Source organism: Callithrix jacchus, chromosome 2 (genome assembly GCF_049354715.1).
Source record: "Callithrix jacchus isolate 240 chromosome 2, calJac240_pri, whole genome shotgun sequence".
Classification (NCBI taxonomy): domain Eukaryota; kingdom Metazoa; phylum Chordata; class Mammalia; order Primates; family Cebidae; genus Callithrix; species Callithrix jacchus.
This window is the reverse complement of record NC_133503.1, coordinates 23,454,164-23,469,733: the sequence shown is the minus strand read 5'-3', so window position 1 is coordinate 23,469,733 and position 15,570 is coordinate 23,454,164. Positions and strand designations below refer to the sequence as shown.

At 43.5% G+C, this 15,570-nt stretch overlaps 1 protein-coding gene across 3 annotated transcripts in view; it reads left to right on the top strand.

The window, feature by feature from the left end:
• Positions 1 to 15,570, top strand: part of ATP10B (ATPase phospholipid transporting 10B (putative)) — a 313,434-nt gene that overhangs the window by 236,449 nt on the left and 61,415 nt on the right. For all 3 annotated transcript variants that reach the window (XM_008984453.5, XM_008984460.5, XM_008984480.5), the window contains 5 exons: positions 1,803 to 1,909; positions 5,809 to 5,940; positions 10,147 to 10,274; positions 11,880 to 12,132; positions 13,255 to 13,493. In XM_008984453.5, coding sequence (XP_008982701.4) covers positions 1,803 to 1,909; positions 5,809 to 5,940; positions 10,147 to 10,274; positions 11,880 to 12,132; positions 13,255 to 13,493 — 859 coding nt within the window. The remainder of the gene's footprint in view (positions 1 to 1,802; positions 1,910 to 5,808; positions 5,941 to 10,146; positions 10,275 to 11,879; positions 12,133 to 13,254; positions 13,494 to 15,570) is intronic.

Sequence of the window (15,570 nt, the reverse complement as noted above, 5' to 3'; positions counted from 1 at the left end):
AAGTAGGATAGACAAACATTAGAATAGGGTCAAGAATATACCAGCATGAAATGAAACATCTTCCTTGACATATTCAGCAGAATTGAAAATAGAAATGACTGTCTGATTTAGTGTGAGTGGGACAGTACTTTAGGTATCCTAATGTAGTGAAAATCTCAATAGGGTGGGTGTCTGGGACCTAGATTCCCTGGTCTTAGGATGTCCCATGTAGTAAGCATATAGCCTTGGAAAAATCTCAGCCACTCTGAGCTTCCATTTTTTTCTTAAGTAAAAATAATCACCCTGCTAACTTCCCAGACCTGCAAAGAGCCAAACAAAATTGTGTAAGTAAACGTAGTTTATAAACACAGTGAGGAATCATTGGCATTAAAAGGAATATTGAGTGACAGTATCGCACTCTGAGGCCAGACTAGTTTTGAATTCTCATTCTGCCATTTCCTGGCTTTATGAACTTGCCTCAGTTTTCCTGTCTATAAAGTGGGTATGATAATATGCCCTAGCTTACAAGGTTGTCATGAGGGTTGAGTGGAAAAGGTTTATAACTGGACTTAGTGATAAGAAGTATTAAAGAATTATAAGTTTAAAAAAAAGCTCTAAGAGTTCAGATTATTATTTTTCTGTTTGCCCCAATGTTTTTGGAAATTATATTTAAGCTTACTGAAAATCTCAAAGGCACAGCATCAGGATAGAGTAAAGGCCAGGCCCCAGGTAATGACTAGAGTGGAGGATTGGATTCATAAGTTTCTAGTGTGAGGTGGAAAACTGCAGTGTTCCCTGAGGCTAGAAGAAGGAAGAAACTATCTCTACATTTAGGATCTGCCTCCCAATAAATTGGGCAAAGGGCCACTCCTGTGAGGTCTGTTTTATAAGCTATTGAGCAAGTCAGAGCTGCTACAGGAGAGAGGCCAAGTGAGTGATGTGGCTCGGAATGAGAGACACCCACGACCTGCCCTTCCTTACTTTACCATTCTTACCTGTCCCATGGTATGAGAAGCAAGACTACCTGGAGGCTCCTATGGACTTGGAAGTTCAGCATGTGCAGCTCTGGTCCCCAGAAGCTGAGTGGACAGTGAGCATGTGAACGCTGCCAGTCTTCCTAAGGCCAGAAGCCAGTTTCCCTGCACTTTACCCCAAAACAATTTTGTCTGTTTGTTTTTTAAAGTTTATTAAGAAAGTAAAGGAATAAAAGAATGTTACTCCATAGCAAAGCAGCCCCAAGACCTGCTGGTTGCCCACTTTTATGGGTATTTCTTGATTATATGCTAAACAAGGAATGGATTATTCATTGTTTCCTGGTAAAGGCAAGGGCAATTCCCAAAGCTGAGGGTTTCTTTCCTTTTTAAACCATATAGGGTAACTTCCTGACATTGTCATGGCATCTGTAAACTGTCATAGCTTTGGCGGGAGTGTAGCAGTGAGGACAAGCAGAGGTCACTCTCATCACCATCTTGCTTTTGGTGGGTTTGGGCTGGCTTCTTTACTGCAACCAGTCTAAAAACATTTTGAATGTGAGAATTGAAGCCAAGACTTTTTCAGTAGAGTTCTGCATTTTATGTTGGTAAATGGCAATTTTTTCAGGGTGGACAATTCCCTTCTAATAGTCTAGCTCCCACCCAGGCCTCCTAGGAGCAGTGTGATGAGATCGGCCCTTGAACATGAAGGAGATTAGATTCTGAGCTACCATCTCTCTTCTGAAAAACAGAAGAAGGATCATGTCACTCACCACTTCTAGTTCTGTGACACTACCCAGTGACAGAACGGAGAGGCCACCCAACCTCCTGTCTTTTATTCATCATCTCCAGGGAGCATCCTGACAAGACCAGGACTGGATTTGGCTGTGAGAGTCTTCTGCTTCGAGGCTGCACCATCAGAAACACCGAGGTGGCTGTTGGCATTGTCATCTATGCAGGTCATTGTCTCTGGGTAGTTTTTTTTGTCTGAATTTTCCTTTATCCTTCCTCCTCCATCCCCTCCTCCAAATCCATCATCAGTCAGTGGAAACTGACAACAGTTCACAGTAACTTCCCATTTACTCATGTAACTTCCCATTTCTCAGCTAAGCAAATGGAGGCTGGGAATGACAGTAGTTCACTCAGTCTGCAGGAGACATAATGAGATTCCAAGTTAATATCACTCATCTGCACAAGACAGGGAAAGGGATTCACACTCAATCATCCCAATGATTTTGTGCTACTAACTAAAGCCAGAATAAAGTGTATCTTCTTGAGCCTGTGGAATAACCTCACCAAACTTAACGACTTCCCCTTTGGAGCCTCAATTTCCTCATTTGTACAGTGGGGAGAATATTTGTATCTGCCTCATAGAGTGTTTGTAAGGATCAAATTACTCAGCACATGAAAAGCATTCAGCACTGCCCATAGCAAAGTGAGGGCTCAGTGGGTTTTAGTTGTTTTGTAGTTACGTCTTTACTATTATCTTTACTATTTATTTTTATGACTCCAGATATGGAGGCCTATCTGTCCTTCCTACTTTGATTCTGCTTTCCAATGAAAAAAGATAACGTAGCTCTTCTCACAGTGAAATCTAAAGTCTTGGAGGGCAGTCTTGAGACTGCTGTATCTCTAGTTTTTAATGCCAGCGCTCCTAGGTACTCAGTGCACCTGCTGTTACATGAACCTAAAGACTTCTGCCACAGCAGAGAAAACACGGTCTCTCTGGAGTGTCTACCTTTGCTGGAAAACTCCAGAATGTGTTTTCTTCTGAGTCTTCCATTCACTGGGACACTTTGGAATACTTTGCTTATTTGCTTTTTTGTTTGGTTTGTTTTGGTCTCCATAGAACCCCACTTCTGATGGACATAGAAGAGCATTTAAATATCTATCTACCATAAGATTTACTCTTTGGGATTGTCAAGGAGAAACAGGTCTTTTGAAAAATAATGTCACAATCTAGCTAGGTTTCCCTAATTTAGGAGAGGGGGATTATATTTGTCAGTTTAAATGACTTATTTCAAAGGTCTTTAGCAATGGAGTTCAACAGCATCTGGTAAATCTATTAAAAATGAACACTCCAGCAATCTCCACTCTACTAAAAAAGAAAACAGTACTAATAGCCACATAGGTTTTGAGCTTTGCTACTCTGCCTGAATAGAAATAAAGAAGAAACATAAGTAGGTGATGGGAGTGGTATATAAGGTGGCAGATGTGGAGTGTTAACCATGGCTCTGGCTAGTCAGGCTGCCTTGGGTTCAAATCCATTCATATTCTGCATATTCCTAAATAAGATGGTTGATCTTTCAATGCAAGAGGGACTAATAGTTCCTATTTTGTAGCTTTATAAGGTTCAAATGAGGTTATCTGTGTAAAGGGCCTAATACAACAGTTGGAATACATCAGGCCCTCCAAAATATGAGAAAAGATACCACTTATTATCTAGAGCGGAGGCTCTCATCTTTGGCACCACTGACATTTTGGTCCATACTATTCTTTGTGACAGGGTCTGTCCTGTAGGGTATTTAGCAGCATCTCTGCCCTCTACCCAGAAGATGCATTAGCACCCGTCACCAAGTCAGACAATCCCAGATTTCTCAAGATGTTGCCAAATGTCTTCTGGGGAGAAAAATCACTCTGGATTGAGAGCAACGGTCCAGAATTCTCATTTCTTCCTCGACATTATCAGTAAACAAAACAGGGCTTCAGAATCAAAGGCCTAAAAAGGCCAAGGTGAGATTTACAGAAGAAATAGGTTCAGTGTAGAAGTATATGCTCCTGACAGCAAACATTGAGTCCCAACTGTGTACCGAAACTGATTTAGTACTTTGTGTATATTGATTTATTTTTCCACTTCAGACACCACCATCTTCTCCCATTTGTCAGATGAGTAATTGAAGTACGAAGAGGTTCACTCACCCAAGTTCACATGTCTACTGAGTTGGACTCTCTGTAACCCAAGGTCAGGTATCCACAGAGCTGACCTCTGTCTGACTCTAGAGCCCACACTCTTATCCACTGTCCCATACTGCCTCCCCTTGAACCCAACTCTTTCCAAAAGAGTGGAGGGCTCTCGGAAGGCAAGGATCAGGTGGGTGAAGGGGATAGTCCCAGGATCCCTGAATGGAGTGAGCTTGAGAGGCAGGCAGAGAGACTACAGGCCCAGGAGTGCTGCTGGAACACCACCCCCCTGACCACACACACACACACACACTCAACTGCAGCAACTTGAGTCTGATTTTGGAAGCCTAGAGTTTGTTCACTCCTCCTGTTTCGTTGCTACTTTAAATCCACAAGGCAACCACCTAAACAACATTAAAGCCATTTGCTTTTGGAGATGATGTATTGATTTTCTTTAATTTTGGACAGAAAATACGTGACTGGCATTTTTTTTTACTTTGACTGCTGAGGAGTCTGGCACTGTAGCTAACATTCAGCAGCCCCAAAGGAGAGGCTCTGTCTAAAGACAAAGTCTCCGCTTGACTCTCAGCTCTTAGGTGTGTGACCTTGGGTCCCGGGGGTTGGTGGAAGAAGAAATACACTGGCAATCTGAATCTTAGGTTTGCAATGTGACTCTGATGTTGACATATTCTTTCACTTCGGGCAGATCTTTTTTACCCTCAAGCCCTCAGTTTCCCCTGTTGGGAAGGAAGGTGACTGGAAGAGATTGGTAGTTTTCAAACTTTGTCATCCTTTCTTTGACCAAAATTGTATGCAAAACTACAACATGGAGCGGAGCTGCCCAGGGTTAGTGCCGAGGTGGGGACCTTTGGTTCTTACGACTCTTGCTCAGGCAACACCAACAACTTAGGCATGACCAAAGATTCAAGTAGGGAAACGACTGGTCCCAGGCACTGTCCTACCACAGGGCTTTTACACATACGGTTCCCCAGCCTAAAACACTGCAGCAAACTCCACTCTCCCTTCAGGCCTTTCTTCAGCATCATCTCCTTGGAGAAGCTTTCCCTGAGCAGGCTTTCCAACACCATCTCTTATCCACCTTGGCCTTTGGTTTACTGTGTATTAATGATGTCACAGGACTTAGTAATAATGATGCCTATCCTTTCTGTATTCTTGCATATCTTCACTAGAATGGGAATCCTATGTCTTGCTGTTGTATCCCACTGCTAGTCCGTAACAGGCAGAACAGAACCTTTGTGTAAATTAGAAAAGGGCAGTCCTTCCTTAAGACAGCTTACTATCATTTGCCAGAACTCTGTTCATAATAAACTTACAAATCTTTGGCAACTACAGAATGAGGACTACTCTCTAGAGTTCTGCAGGGCACAGCCTGCGCATGGGAGCTCTGTCAATGCCCACCGCAGTGTCTGGCACGCATGTAGGGGATGCTTGCTAAGTAGCTGCTGGTCAATTATGTGAGGCCTCTATAGCTGTTCTCAGCAACCTGCTGAGGCAGGGCAAGTTCTGGCTAAAGAGTGAATCCTTGGGCCGGGCACAGTGGCTCAAGCCTGTAATCCCAGCATTTTGGGAGGCTGAGGCAGGCGGATCATGAGGTCAGGAGATAAAGGATCATGAGGTCCTGGCCAACATGGTGAAACCCCATTGCTACTAAAAATACAAAAAAATAGCTGGGTATGGTGGCGTGTGCCTGTAGTCCCAGCTACCTGGGAGGCTGAGGCAGGAGAATTGCTTGAATTGGGAGGTGGAGGTTGCGGTGAGCTAAGATTGTGCCACTGCACTCCAGCCTGGTGCCTGGCAACAGAGTGAGAATCTGTCCAAAAAAAAAAAAAAAAAAGAGTGGATCCTCTCTTCTATATTAAGCTCCTGTGAGAAGAGCTGAGGAAATGGTCTAAGACAGAGGCAGCTAAGGGACTGATTTCCTCATTTTCTCTCAAAGGCCATGAGACAAAAGCCATGCTGAACAACAGCGGCCCCCGGTACAAACGCAGCAAGATTGAGCGGCGCATAAACACAGACATCTTCTTCTGCATTGGGATCCTCATCCTCATGTGCCTTATTGGAGCTGTAGGTATGGGATGTTCTGGAAAGAACAAGAACACAGTAATCGATTTCTTTGGGCAAGTTTCCTCACTTGTAAAGTAGGGCTAATAAAATGTAAAGCCTACCCTGCCTACTTCAATGGGATGCCAGTGAATGGAAAAGGCAAGAGAAAACCTCCTGAAAGTAGTATGTGCATTTAACTATTGTTAATATCATCCAGTATTTATTTGCTCAAGAAATATTTACTGAACACAGGCACTCTCACAGCATGGGAGGAAAACAAGATGAATCAGTCATAGGACTGGTCCTCAAAGAGCTCATAGTCTAGCAAGGAGGAGAAACAAATCAGTAACACAATCCGTTCCACTCATACTGGGCTGCACACCGGGACTGTATTTGTTTCAAAACATGAACACACAGTGATTTAGAACAACACAAATTTATTATGTTACATCTCTGGAGATCATGCCAGATCAGCAGTGGCGTTAGAGTCTCACGGGAGCGCAAACCCTCCTGTGAACTGCTCATGGGAGGGATCTAGGTTGTGTGCTCCTTATGAGAATCTAATGCCTGATGATCTGTCACCGTCTCCCATCACCCCTAGATGGGACCATCTAGTTGCAAGAAAATAAGCTCAGGGTTACCACCTATTTCACTAGGGTGAGTTGTATAATTATTTCATTATATATTATAATGTAATAATAGAAATAAAGTGCACCATAAAGGTAATGCACTTGAATCCTGAAACCATCTCCCCCTCCCTACTAACTGTGAAAAAATTATCTTCCACAAAACCAGTCACTGGTACCAAAAAGGTTGGAGACCACTGGTCAAGTTATCAGCAGTGCTGGTTCCTCCTGAAGGCTCTGAGGGAAGGATCCATTCCTCTTCTTTTTCAGTTTCTAGTGGCTGCCTGTAGTCTTTAGTTTGTGGTTCCTTCCTCCACCTTCAGAGTGCCCCACCCCAATCACTGCCTACATTTCCCTCTCCTCATCTGCAGCAGTAGCTCTCCCTGCCTTTTACAAGACACTTGTGATTACATCATTGGGCCCACCTTTATAATTCTTGAAGAGGTAGCTTCTAGAGCTGATTCTCAAGCAGAGTAGACATTTGCCAGAGGAGGAGGGTGGCAGAGCCAAGTGCAGGGGCTGGACAGGGCAGGCCACTGTGAGCAAAACCAGAGAGGCCACTCTCAGCCACAGGAAAATCACAAGCAAAGCACAGAGGCAGAAAGGAAAATCATTTTGTGCAGAGGAGCAGTTGGCTGTTGGGTGTGGCAAGAGTAAGACCAAAAATGGAGACCTTAGCAGAGCCAGCCTATGGCCCAAGTTGAGTGAGAAGCACCATGAGAGGTGGAGACAGGAGTGATCTGGAGCCCTTTAAGTTGATCCTCAGAGTGTAGGTGAAGAGGGGCCTACACTTCCCCTGCCCCATCCATAGTCTTATTCTAAGAATGGTTCTCAGGATGCTAAAGGAGATCCCAAAAAGAACCAGGGACAATCAAGAGAAAAACTCATGTCCTGAGTCCAGAACCACGCAGACCCCAAACCAATGAGCAGCAGTGGTGTTTGCTGTTTACTTGCCTTAGTCAGAAATCGTACCCGTTGCTGTTGTTAGAAACATAGTATCTGAAAAGTTGAGCCCTTCCTGGGGGCTCAGAGAGACTGTATGGATAGATGGATAGATGGATGAATAGATGTGTGCCACTATAGTGATGATGATGGGATTGAGCCTTGTGGGTGGCCTGGAGTTCTCAGGTGTGTCTAATAGCACTTCGCTTGAGGCTGTCTCACAGCTGTAAGGAGAGCACCTGGGGAGGGGAAGCAAGGAAACAAGACATTGTCTCACTCCCACCCTCCCCTCAACCTATGTGGCCACCTCTGTGTCCCCAAGATGCTGCAGGAACTTTGCTTTTGCTTCAGAACAGGGTTTTTTCAGGGCATAGCAGAGTGAAAAGGACATTTGAGATCATCTCACTGTGTCTCCAGAGAAAGAAAGTTAATGATTAAAAGGTCACAGGGTGAGATAAGGCACAGGCAAACCAGAATCTGCTTGGCAGATTCCCCAAAACAATAAAGAAATGAAGAAAGATCATGGGGGAGGGTCAGAATTCTATTCTGAGATAACAATTCATACACAGGAGTGTGTTGGTGCCTAATTAAAGCACAGCCCTATAGAAGATGAAATCTCTCAAATTAGCACTATCCCACAGTTCTTGACCACATGCTTACTTTGATTTTGTAAAAGTGGTGTCTCTTCTTTCCTCACCCAGTATACCCTGCCCTGGCCTTCCTGACCACCCAAACACCCGTGGGGGCTCCAGGACCCCCTCAAGTCCCCCTCTTCCATGCAGCCTTCTCAGGCCTTTCCCATGCTCTTGTCTTACTCCCATAAAGGCCAGTGGCCCTTACTCTGTGCCATGTGTTTGGTCTTTAGTTATCTGCTTTATAATACTAACTTCATATAAATAGCTTTGTGTTTGTAAGTTTCCTTTCTTCTGCTAGGTATGATGGCATTTGGCCCAACCTCCTGGGCAAGGAAGCATCTTTGAGGATTGCAACATCCCCTATGCCTTTTATTCTCTATAATTCTTGGAGCTGAGAATATTTTAAACATGAGGATATTCTAACAGTAACTCTGTAGGGAAGGTATTATTACTATTTAACAGATAAGGACACTGAGGTTTAGTGAGCTCTATAACAGGTGCTGGATGCACTTCACCTTACATAATCCTCAGATAATGGGTGTTGGTATCTCCTTTGCAGATAAGGAAACAGAGTTCAGTCTGTACCTGGTGCTGTTGCTATGGGCTCTCACAGCATTCCAGGCTCTGCTATTACACCTCTCATACCGTATGTGATTTGTCCTTTTATGTCTGGCTCCCTAATTTGGAAGAAAACTCCACAATGACAAGAACTAGTACTAACTTCTTGACTTCTTGAATTAATCAATGTTAGAGAGAAGGATGGATGGATGGATAGATGAATGGGTAAACAGGTAGGTGGGTGGGTGGATGGATATTTAGATAGATACATGGGTGAGTATATGGATGGATGGATGGATAGAAAATGGATTAATAGAAGGATGAATGGATGGATAGATGATAGATGGATGAGTTGATGGGTGGGTGGATGCAGGGATTGATGGAGGGATAGATGGGTGAGTAGATGGGTAGATGGATGAATGGATAGAAAAATGAAAGAACAGAAGAATGGATGGATAGATGGAAGGATAGAAGGATAGATGGATAGATGAGTAGATGGGTAGATAGATGGATAAATGGATAGATGAATAGACAGAAAAATGGATGGAAGGATAGACAGGTGAGTAGATGGGTGGGTGGATGGAGGGATTGATGGATGGATAGATGGGTAAGTATATTGGTGAATGGGTGGATGAATTGATAGATGAATGAATAGAAAAATGGATGAATGGAAGGAGGGATGGATAGATGGAAAGATGGATGAATGAATGGATGGATATATGGGTGGGTGGATGGATAAATGGATAGATGAATGGACAGAAAAATGGATGAATGGAAGGATGGATGGATGGGTAGATGGGTGGGTGGATGGAAGGGTTGATGGATGGATGAATGGATGGCTGGATGAGTAGATGGGTGAATAGATGGATGAATGGATAGATGAATAAATAGAAAAATGGAAGGAAGGGAGGGAGGGAAGATGGATGGGTGTATAGAGAGATGGATAGATGGATGGATGGATGGATAGATAGATGGGTGAGTAGATGGGTGGGTGGATAGAAGGATTCATGCATAGATTAATGGATAGAAAAATGAATGAATGGAAGGATGGATAGGTAGATGGGCATTAGATGGGATAAGACGGGACTAGGGGAGAGGTCTCTCAAGGCACCCCACCCATGCAAAAAAGTGTGCACCACAGAACAAAAAAGAAAAAGTATTTCTTTCTCATTTCCAGTTCCTTTTTAACAAGACTTATGAAAACATAAGTAATCCTCATGCCAATTTCCTCTGTGAAACAAACTTGATGCCTATCAAGGGATTGAAATGCATATGAGGAACCACTTTAGAGCTAAATGAACACATACACATACATACACACGTATACACACACAGAGCTATGTTGTATGGAAAAAGGAGGGGTCCTCCAAAGCACACCCATTTCTAGGAATGTGTCAAGGGCTAGTGTCATTGACCAATTTTAGGACTTAGTGGAGACTCAGTCTCATTCCTGGTTTCGCCTCCTCTCAGGTCACAGCATCTGGAATGGGACCTTTGAAGAACACCCTCCCTTTGATGTGCCAGAGGCCAACGGCAGCTTCCTTCCTGGTGCCCTTGGGGGCTTCTACATGTTCCTCACAATGATTATCCTGCTCCAGGTAGAAAGCCCTCCCTACCTAGAGCCCCAATAAGATATGTAACCGAAACCCCTACAACTTTGTAAAATAAATAAAAATCAGTGCTGGCCACAAGAAAGTACAAACTGGAAGGAGAATGAGGATATGGTCATCATTTTCTTGTGGGTCCTTGAAAATATTCACATTTGGGGTGATTTAAGGACCTTGCACCTTAGATAACATCTGGAGGAAAATATTTATCAGGCTTTTCTATTTAAGAGTAAGATGACAGCAGTGACCCACATGTGCCTGTCCCTTTGTCAGGACAGATAAAACACTAATGACCTAGGAACAAAAGAAGATAACACAGTGAGCTACAGAAAACTCGCATGCCCCAACACTGAGAGAGAGAAACCACAAGTTAGTGTTTAAATTTGATACATTGAGAAAAGAAGAAGAACAGAACTGGCCTAATATAGGACAGGGGAAAAAAAAAACAGAGAGCACCTACAAAATGTGAGGCAGTAATTGATGAAGAGATGAATTTTAAAATCTTCATGGTCTCTAAGAAAATACGATCTATGAAAAGATGAGAGAAGTTGTAGTTTTCCTTTTGTGGAGCTCCATCTACCACTTCTTATAGTATTGGGGGATGTTTCATTGCCCCCTTATTGGTGAGCATCTTCCATTCATTCATCTATCACAGTAATCTATTTTAAATGTGAATTAAATCATACCCCTCCTATGTACAGAATCCTCTCATAGTTTCATAACCGCTCAAAGTGAAATCCAAAGTCCTCACGGTGGCTAATGAAGCCCTAAGTGATCTGGACCCTGACTCCCTCCCTCGCCTCCTCTCCTAGCCCTCTCCCCAGCTCACTCACCTGCAAGGCCTGCTCCCTATTACTCCCCAAACACCACTCCCACTGCCAGGTCTGTGCCTGGCTTTCTCCTCTGCTCAAAACGCTCCTCCCCCAGATAACCTCATAATTCACACCCTGGCTTCGTCATGTCTCGGTTCAAAGGTCGTGGTTTACAAACATCCCACCCAGCCATCAATCTACCCCCTTTTCTTTTCTTTATTCTTCCTCATGCAACTTACCACCACTGATATATATTTATATGTTTGTCCACTGTCACTGGAAGGTGAGTTCTTCAAAGCCAGGAATTATGTTCTGTTGACTCACTTCCAGGACTTAGAACAGCATCAAAAGCACAGCAAGCACTTGGCAAATGCCAAGTATTGAAACTGGGGAGAAATTAACAATAGGTCTGAATACCTATTGTTAATAAATAGGTATTAATAAAAGTGGGCAGCGACCCTTGGCAGCACAGAGATCTGACAGGAGTTGAGGGACTCTAAATAGAGATGCTAAATCTCCCTTGTTTCCTCCCAGCTCAGTCATAGACAACCAATGGTGAGTGCCTACCTTGTACCATACATCCCTGGTCAAAGAAGACATATCCGTTTTTCACATTCCCCTAAGAATTCCAAGGGATGCATGAGGTCATTGACCGTGAATTTCACAGTCTGTCCTGTGAGCTGACCTCAGCTTTCCATTAAATGCCTTTGCTACCTGCTAGTGAGGATCCCAAGGGAGGGAACCTGCCTGGTTTCTGACATGGTGGAAACTCATCTCTTTGCAGGTGCTGATCCCCATCTCTTTGTATGTCTCCATTGAGCTGGTGAAGCTCGGGCAAGTGTTCTTCTTGAACAATGACCTTGACCTGTATGATGAAGAGACTGATTTATCCATTCAGTGTCGAGCCCTCAACATCACAGAGGACTTGGGCCAGATCCAGTACATCTTCTCTGATAAGACAGGAACCCTGACAGAAAACAAAATGGTGTTTCGACGTTGCACCATCATGGGCAGCGAGTATTCTCACCAAGAAAATGGTACGAGAGCTCCCAAGGGCTCCATCCCTCTTTCTAAAAGGAAATACCCTGCTCTCCTAAGAAACGAGTGGATAAAAGACATTCTCCTGTCTCTCTTAGAGGCTGTGTGGCATTTCCACAAGTTGCTCCCTGTATCCCTGTGCTCTTCCTTGTCACAGATCAGGGCTGTTCCAATTACTTGTAAATTTTCATTTGTTCACAAAGGTTAGAAGTTATCCCATATGTGGTGCCCCTCCAGTTGATCTTTGTCTGGTACTAGACAAAGCACTTTACAAGGCAAGATCTTTTATCTGTCAGCAATGGATTAGAGACATTTTTCAATCATGTGCCAGTCATACAAAGCTTGGGAATTTTTCAGACCACCTTTCCTGACATCTCAGGGCAGGTCTGGGTCTAGGCACATGGTCAGATTTAGCACATCCAGAAAATGGCTTCTATTCTAACAGATCTCTTAGATTGTCACTGAGGCAAAGTTTTGATTTAGGAGATAGGGTTATAAAAGGCCTGGATTGTTATCCTTCATGGACTGAATATGACTCATAAAACTGACCTGATTCCTTCAGCCATGATCTCCCCAACTTCGCCTGCCTCCCCCACCCACACACTTTCTAAGAAAGGGGACTCTTAAGAGAGAGCATTCATTCTTTTGAGTGGGAGGGATGGAGAAAGAGAAAGGTGGAGAGGACATTATAAGCAGCCTTATCCCCTTTGCCATGGTGATTGTGGACTATTTACGTGGGAGCATCTGATCTCTTTGTAATAATAATAAGAGCTACATTACCAGTACTTAGAGCATGCTAGTCATTTTAACACATTATATCATTAAATCTTCAGAGCATCCCTATAAGTTAAAAACTTACAAAAAAAAAAAAAAACCCTGAGGAAGTAAAGTGACAGGTTATGTCAAAGCTCAAAGTCACATGACTAGTAGGTAGTCCACTAAGGTTTGAATCTGTGGGACTTAGTTGTACTCTTCTTTCTCTAGTCTTGGCAGCCCAGATGCCAATTTTCCGGAGTAGCATAGGCCTTTCCCATGCTCTTGCCCCACCCAAAACCTAGTCTCTCCCCAACATGGTCCAGTGAAGGTACAACTAGTGCAATAACAGGACTCCTTTCTTGCAGCTAAGCGACTGGAGACCCCAAAGGAGCTGGACTCAGATGGTGAAGAGTGGACTCAGTACCGATGCCTGTCCTTCCCAGCCAGATGGGCCCAGGATCCAGGAACTATGAGAGGCCTAAAAGGTGCTCAGCCTTTGAGGAGGAGCCAGAGTGCACAGGTGCCCATCCAGGGCCACTACCGGCAAAGGTCTATGGGGAACCGTGAAAGCTCACAGCCTCCTGTGGCCTTCAGCAGCTCCATAGTAAGTCCCTGAATTTCCCCTTTTACCAGCAAGTGTTCTGTGGGAAGAGATGGGAGAGGGCTTTGGCATGTGGAAAGGAAAAGATTGTGCAAACCCTAAAGAGCTTTCAGAATGGTGCTGTTGGTTTTGTATATAGTCCACATGTGTGTTTTGCTGGCATAGACAATTCCTGTTCATTCAAAATATTTAGTGTTAAGAAATCGGGAGATTTTATGTAAGCATATAGATTTTTTGGCTTCTCTCTTAAAAATTGAATTATAAAAATTCTCCACACCAAGCCAGCCTTTCCTCATGGCAATTGGCTTGAGTTGAGAGGTCCCTAACACTTAGACTGGCCATGCCATCCTCAGCTCATAGCAGCCCCTGCCCACCTTCCCTATTTATCCCACCACTGAGGTAGGGGGCAACTGTATAATTTTTAAAACATGCATAATGAGTATGTTTTCTCCCTCTCATCCAGAACATGAGAGGGAGAAAACAGACCCATTAGGCATGTTTGGATGAGGGGGAGAAAACATACTCATTAGGCATGTATTTAAAATTATACACTTAGGAGAAATGAGAAATATTTGTTATGCTCATGTTTCCATAAGGGAGAAAAACAAAAGATACACCTGTAAGGCGTATGTGTTTGAAAAAAAAAAATGGGAGAATATACTTTTTGGTGATGATCAAAAATAAGTTTTAAATAGTTATGAAGCAAATATCTATGTCAAGATTACCCAGCCCATTTCTTTCCCTTAGGCTAACTGCCTAATTCCCTTTGGCCCTTATGGGCAATGCTTGTTTCTGGCTTTGGTATGGGGCTTTCTGCATATGGTCCTTTTACATTTGATCCACTAGAACAGCCATCAGCAAACATCCAGGTAGCAAGTAAAGAAAACCCTCAGAGACTACACAGCATTCCTTAGAAGTCAAGGCCAGACCAGGGCCTCTGACTCCTGTCCTATTCCTCTTTCCTTTACACACACTCTTTCTCCAGGGAACATAAAAACACATCATCTGGAACCTCTGCACTTACAGAAGAGGCCACAGGGAGCCCCAGCAATCTTGAACAAGACACACATATTAACAGATGGGACCTAAAGGGCTACTAACCCTTTATTGGAAAAGATTATAAAAATCTTTTTGGTCAATTTGTTCCAGTCTCTTATTTATCCCATGAATACACACACACACACACACACACACACACACACACAATAACTACATATATTTAACATTTTTTGCAAGCATGGTACATATCAATTGCAAATGCTAGGATTTTCTTTTAACCTAACATGATATCAAAATCGTTTTCCATATTTCTACTTGGTATTCATAACCAAAGACTGTGTTTTCTGACTGAGACAAAGAAGAAACACTGTGAGCCTGTGTTCTGGGTCATTACTCATCTAACTTTGGGTGAGTACAAAGTTGAGTTCCCTCTTCTGGGTTATTGTCATGCACAGAAATGCAACATTAGCAAGGATAAGACAAGAACAGTGTGTTAAGACATATGACCTTCATGAATACACAAGTGAAATGATCCATAGACGTCTTCAGGAAGATTTCTGTATTTTTTTCTCCTTTTTGATTTTCCCAAGAGAGATAACAACAAGGTGTGCATATTACTACATCCTTCTTAATTCTTCCCCCATGAATGTAATGCACTTCTCCAAGCTCTTTTCTTAAATATTCATAAAATGACCTTAGTGAATTCTCATTAGGCACAGATTCTATGTGTCTTTGGCACCTTCAAGTTCTAGGTACCACAGGTATCCCACGTGCCTGAGAATGTCTCCCCAGAATGTGAGAGGAAGAAAAAGGAAGCTTTCCGTTGTGGATCTCAGTTGGGTCACATGAGCTCACTGGCCCTAGTTCCGCCTGACAAGTCTCAACAGCCCAGAAAAACTGCATTCCTGGACCAGGCAGGAATGGTCCAGGGCTTGGCAGGAATGGTCCAGGTCAGGAATGGTCCTTTGATGCAGGGCTTTTAGCCGATGGTCAGTGAGAGGGACACGTCAACCCCAGAGCTATCTCCAGATCCTGGATGTCATCATCCTGCCGTGGCTGGCAGTCCCAAAGGCAAGTTCTG